The sequence below is a fragment of the Dendropsophus ebraccatus genome, chromosome 4 (genome assembly GCF_027789765.1).
Source record: "Dendropsophus ebraccatus isolate aDenEbr1 chromosome 4, aDenEbr1.pat, whole genome shotgun sequence".
NCBI lineage: Eukaryota > Metazoa > Chordata > Amphibia > Anura > Hylidae > Dendropsophus > Dendropsophus ebraccatus.
The window spans coordinates 140,384,727-140,403,431 of NC_091457.1; the positions used below are offsets into that span (position 1 = coordinate 140,384,727).

At 44.8% G+C, this 18,705-nt stretch overlaps 1 protein-coding gene across 1 annotated transcript in view; it reads right to left on the reverse strand.

Annotated features, from left to right (window-relative positions):
• ENTHD1 (ENTH domain containing 1) overlaps positions 1 to 6,153 on the reverse strand; it is a 43,679-nt gene extending 37,526 nt beyond the window's left edge. Inside the window, exons 1-2 of the mRNA XM_069967947.1 lie at positions 6,048 to 6,153; positions 1,563 to 1,993 (exon numbers count right to left, since the gene is read on the reverse strand). Coding sequence (XP_069824048.1) covers positions 1,563 to 1,917 — 355 coding nt within the window. The 5' untranslated portion in view covers positions 1,918 to 1,993; positions 6,048 to 6,153. The remainder of the gene's footprint in view (positions 1 to 1,562; positions 1,994 to 6,047) is intronic.
• Positions 6,154 to 18,705: the final 12,552 nt, after the last annotated feature.

The window sequence follows — 18,705 nt, forward strand, 5'->3', positions numbered from 1 at the left end:
AAGCGGGCGCGGCACCCGGGACCGTGGCGGTTCTGAGCGGGGTCGCCGCGCGGCACCGCTCTGAACGCCCCCACCCGCGCAAGAACGTACAGTTACGTCCTTGTGCCGGAAGGGGTTAAAGGGGAACTATCAGCAGGTTAGATGAATCTACCACCTTCCTCCTCTGTGCCGTTCCTGGCCTGTTAGTTGTTAAATCCATGGCCCGGGGCACCATTAGGAGCACTTCTCTGTGCCCATCACACAAAGCTGGCTCACACAATAGCGGCGAGGCAGTACTCCCAAAAGTGCTCCAGGCCAATGATTCAACAACTAACTGCACAGAAACAGCGCAGAGGAGGAAGGTAAGAAACATACCTTTCTCCTCCTGGGTGCCCTGTGCGCATTAGGGGGCTATCAGCAGGTCAGATTTGTCTCCTATGTATGACCTATTTTATACTAAACTAGAATTACTTTCATTTGTCTTATTAAATTAGACCTGTAGTGACTTTGTGTACCATTGTATAGTATCCATTTGCTACCAGGGTAGCTACTACAAGCTCCTCCCCTCGCTCTGAGTCTATGAGATCTAGACCACCCTATAGACTTTCATTAGGAGTACATCAAAGACTTACAATTACAATTTAAAGGGGATATCCAGACTTAAAATAATATGACTGCCTTCCTCCAGAAACAGCATGACTATTGTGTCCAGTTTGGGAGTGGTTGTGCAACTCTGTTCCCTAAGGCTATGTTCACACTACGTAAGTCTCCGGACATAGCGCGTGAATAAGCGGCCGGAGACTTACGTAGTTTGCATACAATGGAAAGTATACGATGTGCGGCTGCACAGTTCACACTACGTAAGAACTTACGCCCGGATCGTACACGGCGCCGTAAAAAATTAACCAGACCATTGTTTGAGGACGAAAATGCCGTAACTTACACCCATAGTGTTACATGCGGTCCCGTACATAGTGGTGATTTCTTCATTTTGCAAGCTTTTTGTGCCGATCCAAATGGTTCTGTGGGGTGTCCGGGCCTAGGCGAAGATTTCCAAGTAAAAGACCGCTGTCAGATCGCTACGTAGGGCGCTCGGGAAGCGTAAGTAGACTACGGGCGTAAGTTCACGGTCCATACGTAGCCGGCCGCAAGTAGCGTAAATCCCCGGCCGGAGTTTACCGCGTATATGTCCAGCCGCGAAAATATGCGGCCGGACATATACGCAGTGTGAACATAGCCTTAGGGTGCGTTCACACCTACAGTATCCGCAGCAGATCTGCAGCAGATCCGCAGCAGATTTGATGGTGCAGATTTGATGCTGTGTTCAGTTATTTAAATGAAATTTGCTGCGGATCCGCAGCAGAAAATACGCTGCGGATCCGGTAAGTGTGAACGTACCCTTAAAGTGAAAGAAGCTTAATTGCAAAACCACACCCAAACTAAAGACAAGAGTGGTGCTGTTTCTGGAAGAAGGCAGCCATATTTTTCTAAGCCTGAATACCCCCTTTAATATAATGACTTTGGCTTGGCAGCCAACAAATGCACTTTAGTAGCAAACTAAAATAAATGAACCTGACTCCTACCTTGGTCCTTTCCAGCTTTGTCTATGTATGTGAAATCTTTCAACATAGAAATAACATGTGCTTTTTCATGACAAAAGATAATAACTTGTCTTGATCCATTTTTGATAAGGTAATCCAACAAGACTAAAGATTTGTAGACGTGGCGCCAGTTTTTACCACTGTCATTCAACCTTTCCCTTAGGACTTGCATGATGTCCACCAGCAAGTCAGCGTGGTACGACATTTTGGCTATCTCCATCATCAGGCTTCCGGTTGGACCCCAGGGATCATTTGACGTAGCTTCCCTAACCTTCAGTGTCACATCCGAATATTGCTGGAAAAAATTCTTCAGCCTTCTTCGTAGGGGCATTGTCATAGGGATGAGAACTAATTTCTGTTGTTTATTTCTACGCCTGGTTTACTGTATTGGATGGACATTTGGGAAAAAAACACTATAGGAAAAAAAAACGCAAAAACAAAATAAGTGTTTGCTGGATCTATAACAAATGACTGACAAATAACAATACAATTAAAGCCCTCAATGTGGTATACAGTAATGTGTTCTGCAAACTGTGAAGGGTGGAGTATGAGTTAGTGGTCAGTTTATCAAGCAGGGACTTCCCAAATGCATTAGTCCCCAACCTAGACAGCAAAGTCTTTCAGCAATTCTACTTTCTTCATCTACTACTACTCACATATTTGTCATGGGCTGGTGTATAAGTTAGTAAAATCATCGGCTAGGTGCAGAGCTCAAAGCATTTTTGGTGCATCAAAAACATTGTGTGACGGGGACATTCCATATGTGTACATATCCTAAAGAGACATCCTGATAGGAGCTTTAGGCTATGTTGATACAATTTTTTTTTAAACTAAAGAATGGATGCTGATTGCAATGGAATCAGCGTCCGTTCTTTACTACAGGGGCGGCATTGCATTGAAGTCAATGCAATGCCACCTGCTGCGTTCACGCATCGTTATTTTAACGCCCATTCCTAAGAAGGGTGTTAAAATAATGTACGTGCCTATAGCTGTTCACACAATGTAAAGTGCGGCCGATGGGCACAGTTTGCATTGAAGTGAATGGTTAATTGATTTACGGGCACACCTGGCGGTGCCGACGGTCATCCTGCTGCAAGTAAGTCAAACTCGGCACCATTAACCCCCACAGGGTACATACTTTACCAGGTCAATGCATCGGCTTGCATGGAGGGTTTCCAGCGGCCAGCCAATCTGTGCCCTGCCCCTCTGCAGCGCACTGATTGGCTGATCGCTGGGAGATGCCGGGACACTATTAAACAAAGTTTGAGCATAGCCTTAGGGTACTTCACACGTACTGTATCCGCAGCGGATTTTATGCTGCGAGTTAGGGACCCGGTACGGTAAGTATGTTCCCGGGCCACGGGGGTTAATGGCACTGAGTTTGACATACTCGCAGCAGGATAACAATTAAGTGAATGGGCCAGTATCCGAAGCGGATTTCACTGCTAACTCGCAGCGTAAAATCCGCTGCAGTTACAGCACATGTGAACGTACCCTAACACAGCTTTTCCCGAAAAATGCTACAAAAATGTGCCAGTTTTTCATTCAGTTTTTTGAGCCAAAGCCAGAAGTAAAATTAAACTGGATGGACAATATAAAACAAGGTCTTTGGGTTCACTCACACACCTATTAACCACATGGTGATTTTATAATAATTAAAATAAAAAACACAGTTTAACTATAAAAAAACAACATATGTCAATCATTTTAAAAGTAATTTCTTTTTGTGCAGCTCTGGTCTGACACTCCCATTGAAATCAATAAGAGCTTGAGGGCAGCTGAGAGAAAGCTGCAACAAGGTTTTTGGAAATACAGTATAGCAGATTTATGTCACTCACATACTGATATATACAGAGGTCCCTCAACTTGCAATGGCCTCAGGTTACAATATTTTAAACATACAATGTACTTTCTGCACTTGAGACCAGACTCAACATACATTGCTACAGAAAGTCAGGATCTGATGAGAACTTGATGATCAACTAAAACATGTGCTGCTGCAGCAGTGGCTTTTGGGAATCCGGGACCCTCTGGTCACTTATTCCCGGGTGAGCACACTGTTGCATGATTTTAAGGTACACACGCAATTTATGCTTCAGGCCAGGACTTCCAGTACAGGCAGGGTTTGAGGCATGCACTGCCCCAGCCGGAAGAAAAGAGCTGAGCCGAGTGTCGGGACGGTGGGTAATCAGCAGCAGCCTCCAGCCCAGCCGAGGAGTGTGTGGCAGGTGAGTTTGCTTTATAACTTTATTTTTATATATTAGAATCATGGGACCAGCGGGCAATGTTTATTTGGCGCTGCAGGGGACCAGGCAATCATGTGTATTGGGGGCAACAGGGGACCAGGCAATTATGTTTATTGAGGGCAGCAAGGGACCAGGCAATGTGTAATGAGGGCAGCAGGGGACCGGGCAATGTGTAATGAGGGCAGCAGGGGACCGGGCAATGTGTAATGAGGGCAGCAGGGGACTGGGCAATCGTGTTTATTGGGCGCAGCAGAGGACTGGGCAATGTTTATTGGGCACAGCAGGCGACTGGGCAATGTTTATTGGGCGCAGTAGGGGACCGGGCAATGTTTATTGGGCGCAGCAGGGGACCGGGCAATGTTTATTGGGCGCAGCAGGGGACTGGGAAATCATGTTTATTGGGTGCAGCAGGGGACCGAACAATCATGTTTATTGGGCACAGCAGGGGACTAGGCAAGCATTTTTATTGGAGGCAGCAGGGGACTGGGCAGTCATGTCTACTGGGGGTAGCTGGGGATTAGGCAATATTTTCTAGGGGCAGCTGGGGACCAGGTAATGTTTATTGGGGGCGGGGGAGGGGTGTCAGGTTGGGTGGACAGCCCAGAGGCCCAGGGTACATTTAATCCGGCACTATTGAAGTGCCTGCAGTGATTGGCTGTCTAGTATCTCCTCTCTACAGTACAGTAGAATACTACATGTCCTGTACTGCTGTGTGTATCTAGTATCTCCTCTCTACAGTATAGTATGATACTACATGTCCTGTACTGCTGTGTGTCTCTAGTATCTCCTCTCTATAGTATAGTGTGATACTACATGTCCTGTACTGCTGTGTGTCTAGTATCTCCTCTCTACAGTACAGTGTGATACTACATGTCCTGTACTGCTGTGTGTCTAGTATCTCCTCTCTACAGTACAGTGTGATACTACATGTCCTGTACTGCTGTGTGTCTAGTATCTCCTCTCTACAATACAGTGTGATACTACATGTCCTCTACTGCGGTGTGTCTAGTATCTCCTCTCTACAGTACAGTGTGATACTACATGTCATGTACTGCTGTGTGTGTCTGGTATCTTCTCTCTACAGTACAGTGTGATACTACATGTCATGTACTGCTGTGTGTGTCTGGTATCTTCTCTCTACAGTACAGTGTGATACTACATGTCCTGTACTGCTGTGTGTGTCTAGTATCTCCTCTCTACAGTACAGTGTGATACTACATGTCCTGTACTGCTGTGTGTCTAGTATCTCCTCTCTACAGTACAGTGTGATACTACATGTCCTGTACTGCTGTGTGTCTAGTATCTCCTCTCTACAATACAGTGTGATACTACATGTCCTGTACTGCTCTTTACCTGTGCCATGATGAGTTGCTCCTTTGGACACCTATTGAGGACGGCTTCATTTTATATTTCTGGATCTGTACAAAACCCTGAAAACGCTCCGGACCTCTACACGGAAAGTAATTTACAGTCTCCAGTAGCTCTTTCTGACTGTTGCATATAAGGACTTGCTTTATCCATATTAGTTATTTTAGGATGATATTTTGGGGGCTCAAAGTTATCTAAAGTAACCACAACTCAAGATACCACATTTTCACCATACAAAGTCCATCCTGGAACCAATGAACATTGTAACCTGCGGGACCACTGTGTGTTCCTGCTATGCCCTGTACATGTATGGCCTTATCATAGAGATCGCCATTTGTGGGTTCTATCTCTAGTACAGGGCACAGCAGAAACGTGTGTGTGTGTGTGTGTGTCTGTGTGTGTCTGTGTAAGGGACATAAATCTTCTGTTGCAATACAGTAAATAATTTTAGTGTAAAAGGGGCCAATCCTTTTAGATACATTTGAATGTACCCTTATACTTCTTATTTTTTAATGCCCATGACAACCAGCCACAGATCAGAGCAATATTTAAACTGAGTGCTGAGCCATGATCAGTTGCTATGGGCAACAATGTCATACAATTAGACAGTTTGATAAACACCCCCCTGTGTACAATTAGCAGACATACCCCCGGTGATGTTACCCATAATGTATATTATAAGGACATACCCCCGGTGATGTTACCCATAATGTATATTATAAGGACATACCCCTGGTGATGGTACCTATAATGTATACTATAAGGACATACGCCTAGTGATGGTACCTATAATGTATATTATGAGGACATACCCCTGGTGATGGTACCCATAATGTATACTGTAGGTACATACCCCTAGTAATGGTACCCATAATGTACACCATAAGGACATACACAAGTATCAGTTACTAAGCCGTCAGTTGTAACTGCACGATCAACTGTTAGATGGCGGTAATAGTGAAGTAAAGCTGCCTTCAATGTATAATGTTTCCAATGGGGAATATTTAACAAAGCTAGTACAAAAAAAAAATGGTGGACTAGTTGCCATAACAACCAACCGAATTCTAGCTCTTGATTTTCTAAGGCCCTTGTAGAAAATGGCAGCAGTGACTGCGATTTCCTTCACACTAATGTTATTACATTTCTAACCGGTTTTTGACTGGGTGCTTCCACAATGCCACAGCTGTCAGACTCAATTTATTCCCATAGATGCACTACAGCGTCACAACAGTACAACAGTTACAGCAATATTACCGATATTTTTTCTAGATAAAAAAAAAAATATATGAGAAAAGGAAATCAAAAATATATTTGTAAAAAAAATAAATAAAGTATATGAAATGTAATATAGGCAGTGTTCATGGAGAACTGAGTAGCCCCTACCTCCTTTTACCCCATCGTATAGCTTGTCCCCTTCCTATTTTCTACATTAGGTAATCTAAGCCAATAGAAAACTGTCTTGCTGTAGACAGAAATGTCATTGGCTAAAACCAGCTGATTTCCTATTGGTTTAAACTCCTCAGCTAGACAGTTTAGCTCCTCGTAGGAGTGGTAGCCTACTGCAGCATTTTAACAAATAAATAACTTTGAGGACCCATATGACTTATTCTGGTGATATTTTTTTAAGAAATACTTCAGGGTCACTGAAAATTCTTAAACTAAATGGTGAAAAGCTGTTTACTGTATACAGGAATGGGGGGAGGGGGGGCTCTGGCTCAAGCACCAAAATGCTTTATGCACACAACCAACTTTGTGTTATACAGATACATTACACATGCCCATAATGTTGGAAATATTTTTAAAAAAAAATTTTTTGTTTTTCTTTTTATACTTTTTCAGTCCCCCAGGATAATTTTATAAGCAATCATCCTATTGCTTGTACAGGTCATTGCAATATGTATATTTTGCACTGACCTGTTTATTTCAGCACTAGTCATGAACAAACTTGCCTAACGCTCCGGTTCGTCCAAATCCAAGCTCTCGCCATTTGACTCCCACTGCCTAGAAAAGCTGGATGTAGCTGTCAGGAATCAGGTGATACAGACACAACAAGACAGTGAGCCCTAGGTCTGAACCCACCCACTGTCACCTGCCTGCTTGCCTCAATCGACCCTAGGCGGTCGCGGACAACCACGAAGACGTTCCCTACGCTGCGTAAGTGAACACACAGAACAATACAGACAGACAAAACACAATAGAGAGTAATGAACGATCCGGGTCAAACCACACTAGCAACAAGGTACAGAGTCAGGAAAACAAGGAATAGTCTAAGTCCAGGCAAAGGTCAAAACACGAGTAGTCAAGCAAAAGGAATCAGGACGGGGATGACAGGAAAAGGACAGGGTGAGCTGGGACTAGAACTGATCTATGAACTGATCTAATAGCCAGCGATGTACTGCTGGCTGGCTCTGAACTATATACCAGAGGGAGGGTCCTGGACCAGAGCTAATTGGTCCGGACTCCTAATGAGCAAAACACAGCAGCTGCATCGCTGCATGCAGAGTGGCTGAACTGAAAGCCACTCACCCTGAGTGCAATGCCACTCAGCTGTGTCCCGGTCGGCCAACAGCCAGTCACGTGACCCCACGGCGTCTCCGGTCGCTAGGGGCGCCGTCGGGTCTCCGCGACGTCACCCGGCCGGCGGAGGCGGAGCGACGGCGCTGCACTCCAGCCGGGGCAGACATCGCTGGAGCACGGTCAGGTAAGTTGCTGACATTACCCCCCCCTTCAGGAGGGGCCTCAGGACCCTTATTACATGGACCAGGTTTGGACGGGTTCCGAGTATGGTATCGTCTGACTAGATGAGGGGCATGCATGTCCCTGGTCGCCACCCAGGTACGCTCTTCTGGTCCGTAACCCCTCCAGTGGACCAAATACTGTAATGACCCTTGAACCCAGCGGGAGTCCAGAATTCTCTCCACCTCATATTCCAATTCCCCCTGAATGACGATCGGAGCAGGAGGAGGTGATGGAGAGACAGGTGGAATATATTTTTTCAACAATGCTTTATGGAATACAGAATGAATTTTCAACGCCGTAGGAAGTTTGAGTCTGAACGTGACGGGATTTATAACCTCAGTAATAGTGTATGGCCCAATGTATTTAGGGGCCAGCTTCCCTGACTGTACCCTCAATTTAAGATTCTTAGTAGCTAGCCAGACCTTATCACCTACTGTATAATGGTGGCCAGATATGCGTCTTTTGTTAGAAAATTTTTTGTAGGAGTTTTGGGCTTTGACCAAGTTCTGATGAGCTTGGGCCCAAACTGTGCACAGTTTAGAGAATATGGCTTCAGCTGAAGGATTTAGAGAGTCGGCGGAGTGAACCGAGGAGTATCTGGGGTTAAAGCCATAATTGCAGAAGAACGGCGACATCTTAATGGAATGTTGTTCGTGATTATTGATCGCAAATTCGGCGAGAGAAATGAAGTCGCGCCATTTGTCCTGTGTATCAGATACAAAACACCTTAAGAACTGTTCTAATGACTGGTTGACTCGTTCTGTTTGCCCATTGGTCTGGGGATGGAACGCAGAAGAGAAGGACAATGAGATACCTAGTTTACCACAAAATTCTCTCCAGAAACCCGCAACAAATTGGACACCTCTATCTGAGACAATGTCTTCCGGAACCCCATGCAATCGTAGGATATGGTTAATGAACAAGGTAGCTAGTAGGCGAGCATTGGGGAGTTTGCGCAGCGGAATAAGATGGCACATCTTGGAAAAACGATCCACCACCACCCAAATGACCGTCTTCCCCTTAGATACAGGTAAATCAGTGATAAAATCCATAGACAAGTGTGTCCAAGGTCTCGTAGGGGCCGGCAGGGGATGAAGAAGTCCCTCCGGTGGCCTACGAGGAACCTTGGACCGAGCACAGATTTCGCAGGCCTCAACAAATGCCTTGACATCTCGGGCCCAGGATGGCCACCAGAAGTGGCGGGAGAGCAAATATTTAGTGCCCGCGATACCTGGATGACCCGCCAAAACAGAGCTATGAGTTTCCTCCAACACACGGAGGCGAAGGTTCGGCGGCACAAACAGGAGAGACTCGGGCGTGTTAGGTGGGGCCACATCTTGGGCCTCTGCGATAAGGGTCACCAGATCTGGTTGTAACACTGACACCACCACACCGGGTTTTAGGATCGTATCGACCTGATTCTCGGGGATATCTTCCGGGCTAAAGCTGCGGGAGAGAGCGTCAGCCCTGACATTACGAGAACCAGGTCGGTAAGTGATCTCAAAATAAAACCTAGTAAAAAATAGAGCCCATCTAGCCTGACGAGGAGAGAGACGCTTAGCTGTATCGAGGTAGACCAAGTTTTTGTGGTCAGTCAGTACAGTAACCTTATGTTTAGCGCCTTCTAAAAAATGCCGCCACTCATCAAAGGCCATCTTGATGGCCAATAGCTCTCTATTGCCAATATCATAGTTGCGCTCCGCTGGAGAAAATTTTCTCGAGAAGAACGCAACAGGTCGAAGATTGCTCAGGGTACTCGACCCTTGAGACAATACTGCTCCAACCCCCACCTCGGATGCGTCCACCTCTACCACAAATGGACGCTCAAAATCTGGGTGAACCAGTACTGGAGCTTTCGAAAAACACCGTCTAAGAGTGTCAAATGCTCCCATGGCTTCGGGAGACCAATGTACTAGATCCGCCCCCTTTCTAGTCAGGTCAGTGAGGGGTTTAGCAATGAGAGAGAACCCCTTAATGAATTTCCTGTAGTAGTTGGCAAAGCCCAGGAACCTTTGAAGAGCCTTGAGATTGTTGGGTCTTTGCCATTTTTCGATGGCCGCTACTTTAATAGGGTCCATACTAAAAGAGTTGGGGGTAATATTGTAACCTAAAAAGGAAATCTCTTGGATACAAAAATGACACTTAGATAATTTGGCGCATAGACTGTGTTGTCTCAAAAGCTCCATCACTGTACGTACGTGTCTAACATGCGAATCCCAATCAGGGGAAAAGATTAAAATATCATCCAGATATACGACCAAAAAACGTCCTAGATATTCACGAAAAACATCATTCACAAACCTCTGGAATACTGCTGGAGCATTACACAGCCCAAAGGGCATGACCAGGTACTCAAAGTGGCCCTCTGGGGTATTAAATGCGGTTTTCCATTCGTCTCCTTGCTTGATACGAATTAAATTATATGCTCCCCGGAGGTCAATTTTAGAAAACCACTTAGCTCCACTTATCTGATTAAAAAGATCTGGTATCAATGGCAATGGATGCTGATCTTTTACAGTGATTTTGTTTAGTTCCCTGTAATCAATACAGGGCCGCAGACCGCCATCCTTTTTACCAACAAAAAAGAATCCGGCCCCCATAGGGGAAGAGGAGGGCCGTATGTGACCTTTACGTAAGCTGTCCTTAATATATTCCCGCATGGCCTCTCTCTCAGGACAGGACAGGTTAAAAATTCGCCCTCGAGGGTATTTAACACCGGGAATTAAATCAATAGAACAATCATATGGTCGGTGAGGCGGGAGACCCTCCACAGCCCTTTCATCAAAGACATCGGCAAAATCACACAAAAATTCTGGAATCTCCTCCTTATCTGGAGAACATTCCGCCAAAGCAACAGTAATACAGTGAGACCCACATGCTGAACCCCATCTTACAAGTTCTCTGCTGGACCAATCAAACACAGGGTTGTGTGTCTCCAACCAAGGCAATCCCAATATCACGTCAGATGACAAATTGTGCATGAGAAGAAAATCAAGTTTTTCAACATGAATTGAGCCCACCTTGACTTCTAGACAGGGGGTGATATAACGTACTTCCCCTTGCACAAACGGCGCAGAATCAGCTCCTGTGACATTTACAGGACGCTGAAGCAGAATGGGACATACCTCTAGACTGGAAAAGAACGTGGAGTTAATAAAATTAGCAGAAGATCCGGAATCTATCTGGGCATATCCATTTATAGTTTTATTTCCCACGGACAAGCAGATGGGTAATAGCAACTTATTTTTAAAGGGTACCTGTGCGCCTGAGAGATCCCCTCGATAATCTCTCAGGCGCTGGAGTTTTCCGGCGAGGATCTTGGTCTGGAAGGGCATTGTCGAAGTTGATGACCGGTCTTTCCACAGTAGAAACACAGATGGTTTTGCATCCGATGGGCTCGCCTGACCTTAGCATCAGTGATGTCTACCTGCATAGGTTCTACGGGTGATGAAAAAACGGGATGGGAAGGTGGGGAGCTCGAGGACCTGGAATGATCGGGGGTACTCTTTTCCTTCTGTCGGTCCCTCAGTCTGCGGTCAACCCGGATGGCCAAGGTCATACTATCCTCCAGTGATTCAGGAGTGGGGTACGCTACCAACATATCCTTCAAGCGGTCGCAAAGACCCACACGAAACTGGTATGGAGCGCAGAGTCGTTCCATGTGGAAAGACCACTCCACTGTCTGAACTCAGAGCAGTACTCTTCCACTGGACGACGGCCCTGTCTCAGGCTTGTTAACTGACGTTCTGCGTTAGAGGCACTGTCAGGATCGTCATATAATAACCCCAGCGCAGCGAAAAAATGGTCAGTAGTCAGAAACTCAGGCGAGTGAGAAGGTAGGGAAAAGGCCCATTCCTGAGGAGGACCCTGGAGAAGGGACATAATGCCCACCCGCTGGGTCTCATCTCCTGAGGATCGGGGGCGCAATCTAAAAAACAATTTGCACCCCTCCCTAAAGGCACGGAACTTCTTCCTGTCTCCCAAAAATTTGTCCGGGAGTTGAACAGGTGGTTCCGGGGGTACTGGGGACGTCACGGTAAGCTGTCGGGGTGCCGTCTCCTGGTCTTGGACCCTACCCGCCAGCTCCTGGACCATAGTATTAAGTCTCTGCATCTGTTCCACAATGTTAGTCATGGCGGTCCTGTTATCCATAAGGCTAGCGGCAGTATGGGCTGGCTATTCTGTCAGGAATCAGGTGATACAGACACGACAAGACAGTGAGCCCTAGGTCTGAACCCACCCACTGTCACCTGCCTGCTTGCCTCAATCGACCCTAGGCGGTCGCGGACAACCACGAAGACGTTCCCTACGCTGCGTAAGTGAACACACAGAACAATACAGACAGACAAAACACAATAGAGAGTAATGAACGATCCGGGTCAAACCACACTAGCAACAAGGTACAGAATCAGGAAAACAAGGAATAGTCTAAGTCCAGGCAAAGGTCAAAACACGAGTAGTCAAGCAAAAGGAATCAGGACGGGGATGACAGGAAAAGGACAGGGTGAGCTGGGACTAGAACTGATCTATGAACTGATCTAATAGCCAGCGATGTACTGCTGGCTGGCTCTGAACTATATACCAGAGGGAGGGTCCTGGACCAGAGCTAATTGGTCCGGACTCCTAATGAGCAAAACACAGCAGCTGCATCGCTGCATGCAGAGTGGCTGAACTGAAAGCCACTCACCCTGAGTGCAATGCCACTCAGCTGTGTCCCGGTCGGCCGACAGCCAGTCACGTGACCCCACGGCGTCTCCGGTCGCTAGGGGCGCCGTCGGGTCTCCGCGACGTCACCCGGCCGGCGGAGGCGGAGCGACGGCGCTGCACTCCAGCCGGGGCAGACATCGCTGGAGCACGGTCAGGTAAGTTGCTGACAGTAGCTGTCAGAAAAACTCCAGGATTGCCTAGAGCTGCATCCAACTTCTCCAGGCAGTGGCAGTCAAATGCTGAGCATTCAGGTTTGGATGAACCAGAGCGTCTGGCAAGTTCACTCATCACAACAACAACCAAGGTGGTCTTCAGAAGTTGTTAAGCTCATCCACATTTGTGAGGATGCCAATCGGCCCTCTGAACCACCAGTCATTTACAATATAACTGTCTAGATGCCATGATTGCTCTCGATTGTGGCATCTAGACAGTTACATGGTTGGCATAAGGCTCTTCTCTAATGCCAGTCATTGGGTGCCAGCTATTACCTGCAATGCCATTGCTGTGTAAGGAGCAGGCTCAGCTCCTGACCCCGTGCCATACTTCCCCACCTTCTTGCCCAGCATCAGTGTCTGACCTCACAAATGTTCTTCTGGTCAAAAATTTTAACAGATACCACCAAAATCTTGTAATAAGTCTTTCTAGAAGAGTGGAAGCTGGTATATTTGCAAAGGGGGGGAACCAACTCCATATGAATGCCTATGGATTGAGAATGGGATGTCCTAAGAGATCTTGTTAGGTGTCTTGTGTAGGTGCCCCAATACTTTTGCCCATATAGCCAATATACATATATGTTCATATGTTATCCGTGTATAGTATGTTGCATTCTCCTATTATATACGGTGACTTTGATTGTGACTTTCATGTGATAGGCATTGTGTGACATCCTAAATGTCTCTCTCCTTCCTAGCATCAAACCAACAATTAGCAAATGTATAGCGCTTTCAGTTACTGAATCCCTTTTATGCCAGTGTGAGTGCTTTGTGGTATTTATTCTGGTTTTGTGAAGAAATAATAATGTTTACCAAGTGACGGTATACTGCCTGTCAGGCGTTCCTCCAAAAAAACATTCATTAGGGAAAAAAGCGCTTTCATCGCAGGCAATTACGTGATTAGCAGAGTGCAATAAAGTGTATTATAGTGTCCAAAATTAAAAGACGGCTAAGACGCACTTTACAAGCTGACATCTTAAAAGACTCCCAGACATTGAAAAAGCTATTGAAATATAAAAATAAATCAAGAAAATCTAAATGTAGGAATACAAATGTCCACTTAGCCTGTGGGAAGTAGTGTGCCGTCTGTTATTTGTGATACGAATTACCGGGATTTTTGCCGTGACCTACCATTCTGTTCAAGTGTAGACATCATGACTATATTAGACGAGGTTCACACTGCTTTAGAGCACTATGTTTCTTGCGTATACTACATTGGGAAATGCACCAAGCATATACTTCTAACATAGACTGTTCAGCAGATGTATACTAAAGACTTTTTTTTGGCAGATACGTGTGTATACCCTGAAGCCATTGTTAGATGGAAGCAATTGTATAGGTATTAGTATTGAGCGAGCACTTCGTTTGTTACTCGAGTCGATCAGGCTCAAGTGCTCAACTTGAGTAATGAACCCCATTGAAAACAATAGGAGACACATTTTTGGGTGCTCCCTGCTCTGCGCCTAGTTAACCTATTACATTTTTTCCTTTAAACTTTTATATATTTTGTCCCTTAAAGGGATGTTTAAACAAAATATACAGCTCTATGGTAGTGCTGTCGCCCTATAATTTTCTGGATCAGGGGATTTATTGGAGTTCAGATTCCCCCCACTGATCAGAATAATATACTGGCTTTATAACAGGGATTGGAAACCTTCCGCCCTCCAGCCGTTGCAAAAGTACAATTCCCATCAAGCCTGGTCAGCCATAATTTTTGTCATGGCTATCCAGGCAAGTTGGGAATTGTACTTTTGCAACAGCTGAAGGGCTGAAGGTTCCCTATTCCTGCTGTTTATACCATCACTCTCTATAGTGAGAAAGCCCCTTTAAAACCTCTTAACGATGCAGGATGAATATGCTCGTCCTGCCGTCGTTAAGGGAAAGCATAGAAGGTTCACATCACTGACCTTTTTTGCAGCACCTGGTTCTCGGCTCCTATCAGCAGCTGGGGACCACTTTTATGAGCCGACGTGGGCGATCACCACTCCCAGCTAATTAGGTATTTAAATGCTGCTGTCAAAGCTGACAGCTGCATTTAAATAGCTTCTGTCCCCAATCTCTGGTGTCTAGTGGGGGGATCTCACCCCCACGATGCAGTTGCGGAGGGGAGATCCCTTAACCTTAGCGCACTGATGCCAGATCTGCAATCTGTAGATCTAGGCTGCAGCAGTCCAAAGTAATACAGCACTGATCTAATCGACCAGTGCTGTATTAAGTAAAGAACACTGATCTCTATAAGAGATCAGCGCAGTAAATAAAAGTCCTACTCTCCCCTAATAAAAGTTTAAATAACCCCCCCTTTCCCATTTTATAAATATACAGAAACAAACATATTTGGTATTGCTGCATGCATAATCGCCTGAACTATTAAATGAACACATTCCTGATTATGCACGGTAAACAGTGTAAGCGCAAAAACCTGCAAAAGTGCAAAATTTATTTATTTTTTGTCTCATCAAATCCAGAAAAATTGTAATAAGAAGTTACTAAAAAGTTGCATATAAGCAAACAAAGATCATGGCATAAAAAATGTCACCTCACACAGCCCTATAGACCAAAAATAAAAGCGTTAAAAGGATCAAAATAGAGCAATTTTAAGAACTTTTAGTTTTTAAAAGTTTTGATTTTTTAAAAGTTATATAAGTTACATATCGTTGTAATTGTACCGACTTAAGTAACATAGATAACATGCCAGCTTTACCATAGGGCGAACTGCGTAAACACGAAGCCCCTTAAAAATAAAAAGAATTGCACTTTTTTTTTCCAATTTCACTGCACAAATATTTTTTTTCCCGGTTTAACAGCATATCTTATGGAGAAATTCTGTCATTGCAGTGTAAGTGCTGTTGCAAAAATAAAGGTTCATGTGGGTCTGTAGGTGAAAAAATTGAAGCGCTATGGCCTTTTAAACACTGGAAGGAAAATATGAAAGCGCGAAAATTAAAATTGGCTCAGTCCTTAAGGGGTTAAAATGGTTTCTCACCTTTACCATTCTAACTTCTTTATTTACATAGCACCAACATATTTAGTCTTTACTCTCACTGGTCCCTATCTGTACTGTACCGCTAAATGTTTCATTGTTATACATAGGTATATAGGAACTGTCCAGAGCAGTAGCAAATCCCTATAGAAAACCTCTCCTGCTTTAGACTGTTCCTGACATGGACAGAGGTGGCAGCAGAGAGCAGACTGGAAAGAATACACCACCTCTTGTAGGACATACAGCAGCTGATAAGTACTGGAGGACTTGTGATTTTTAAACAGAAGTCATTTACAAATCTGTAAACTCTCTCACACCAGTTGATTTCAAAACTATTTTTTTTCCTCCAGAGTACCCCTTTAAATGACAATAGGGCAGGAGTAAGATTTCCCAGGTAGGTCTAAGAGGAGGGGGTTACATATGCAAGGTATCGTCTCCCCAGTAAAACAAACTGTGGCCTCATCATGAAAAGTTACCTAAAACAACAGGTACTCTTTAATTCTACATATTTCATTTCCTCCCTAGGAGATCAGGCAGCGGTTGATGAATTCAAATTAATTTCCAAAATGACTCTTAACACTTGGCACCGCACCTCTCTAAACTCTAGACTTCCAACGCTGCCAGGGACATCATGATACCAGTTGGCCAGAAAGTATAACAGACACATTCCTAAATCCTACAGTACACAGAGCGAGCAGGGATGAGATGAAATAAACCCCTGACGAACGTTGAACATGACATTCCGTATCGTTTTAAGCATGCATTGTAATTGGGTACGGGCTCTCTGGTTTTCAAGTAGAAATGTGCAAACAGACAAACATAAATGATTCATATTAAAACAGGAGGATTAAATGGATATTTGAGGATGAAACCAGCGGCTCTGGCGAGGACGGCGAGCTCTTCTTGAACGAATGCCAAAGTCTATCTAGACGGCAAATGAAAGGAAAGTTCTGAAGGTGAAAATCTAGGATGCAAAGCTTGACTAATTCACTGGATTGTAGAAATATATCTCGCTTTAATTACCGACTCTCGCTGATTAGCGGAGATCAGCTGGACTCGGGAAGAAGGCTCCACGGGAGCGAACATTTACATGAGGCGTTGATGGCACCACGAGGAGGACAGCCTTTGTAAAGGCCACTTAGAGCAGTTCTGCTTGCATAAAGCCAGATAACAGCGTACTCGCAAACTGGATCACTGCTTGCTGTTAGGAGTTACATTTAGCTAGGTCGGTCTTCTTTTTTTTTTTTTTTTTTTTACAGCTAAATTGTTAGGGTCGGATCATGTAAAAGCTAATTGATTTCAAGGCCTTAGGCTGGTTTCACCGCTGCGGATTGTTTATGCAGTGAGTGAATGAGGTTTGTTTAAAACTCCATTCGCTAACATTGTACTGTACTTTGTAGATGAATTTCGCTCCGTGATGTGTGAAACCGGACCTAAGTATAGCGTGACGGGGAGAGGGAGTCAGTAATAACATTTTGCATGTATATGCAAGTGCTTGGAGGAGTGTCTCAGTTCTTAAGGGTCTAACAGGTCAGGATTTGAGCATATGCAACACAGAGAAGTAGTGATGGTTGATGCACTGACCTGTAGTTATATCATGAAATACTAAGGAAATTCTGAAAACATAACCTGTTGGGAGTCCTTGAGGACTGGGTTAGGCTTAGAGGGACCCTGGCTTGAGGGACCCTGACAGTGTTGTTTCATGCTAGCTAACCACTGGAAGCATAAAACAGCAACATACTCCGGCATTTCAGTGAAAGGCTATGTTCACACAACTTATTTTTTAAGTAAAGAACGGACGCTGATTGCAGAAGTTGCAGATAAGGACTTGTTTACATCAGCCATCTCAGAAGGGAGGGTGGAGGAGTAGGAGACAGAGACAGATCCATGTGACATATAAGCAAACAATAACCCTTTCCATACTTCAGCTGTGCAGCAACTAAGTACATACACTAACAATAGCGACATCTTGTTGCGAAACTTTATCACTACTACATCACCACTTACAAGAAAGTACAGGCTTTTGCGAAGGGTGTAACCAATAACAAAACCTGTGGTGGGACACCACATGCACACACTCGCATGCGCTGTAAAGGCTAGACCAGGAACCACAGCAAGAGAAGAGGCAGCATGGCAGTGGCCAAGGTAAAGGAGCATAGTCCACATCTGGGGGGGGGGGGGCAGGGAGTTAAAGTACAGAAACAGGTTTGTGGCAGAAATCAAACTGTCTCTTGGCAATAACAATGGCTTTCTCACAGGTCCATAAAAATCCACAGTTAGTTGCAATATGTCCCATTATGCTTGGGATCCTCTCCTGGTCTCCAGCCAGTTTGCTCCCCTAGCCACTAACATGTTAACATTCCTTGAACTTAATATCTATGTATCTAGAATACAGGGGATAGTTTTCAATGGCTACCTGTTTACAATATTTTCATTAAAAAAAGTGTAAGATCCCGAACCTTTCCCCTCCCACTATAGCCGATATACTGTAAGCATTCAATATCAATTTCCGTCTGTAGTTCCGTCAAACTATTAGACAACAATTAGCCGGCGGATTACAGCTCCGCCGCCGCCGCTGCTAAACTCAAGATCTTCAAACCATAAAATTATTGGCTGTGTTTGTTTGACTGTGAATCCTAAAGTCAGCGCTCTATGCAGCCTATTAAAAAATTCATAGCTTATTCCCCAGGATTATATTTAATTCTAAAACCAATTATTCAGTTCAGCAATGTACTTTAAAGTTGGGTCACAATATAGAAAAGTTAAGCTAATCACTGAGAAGAGTGTGGACCTCCTACTATCCATAAACATTAGTGATGTGTGAATACTATTCGATCAAATAGCTATTCGATCGAATAGTATGCTATTTAAGC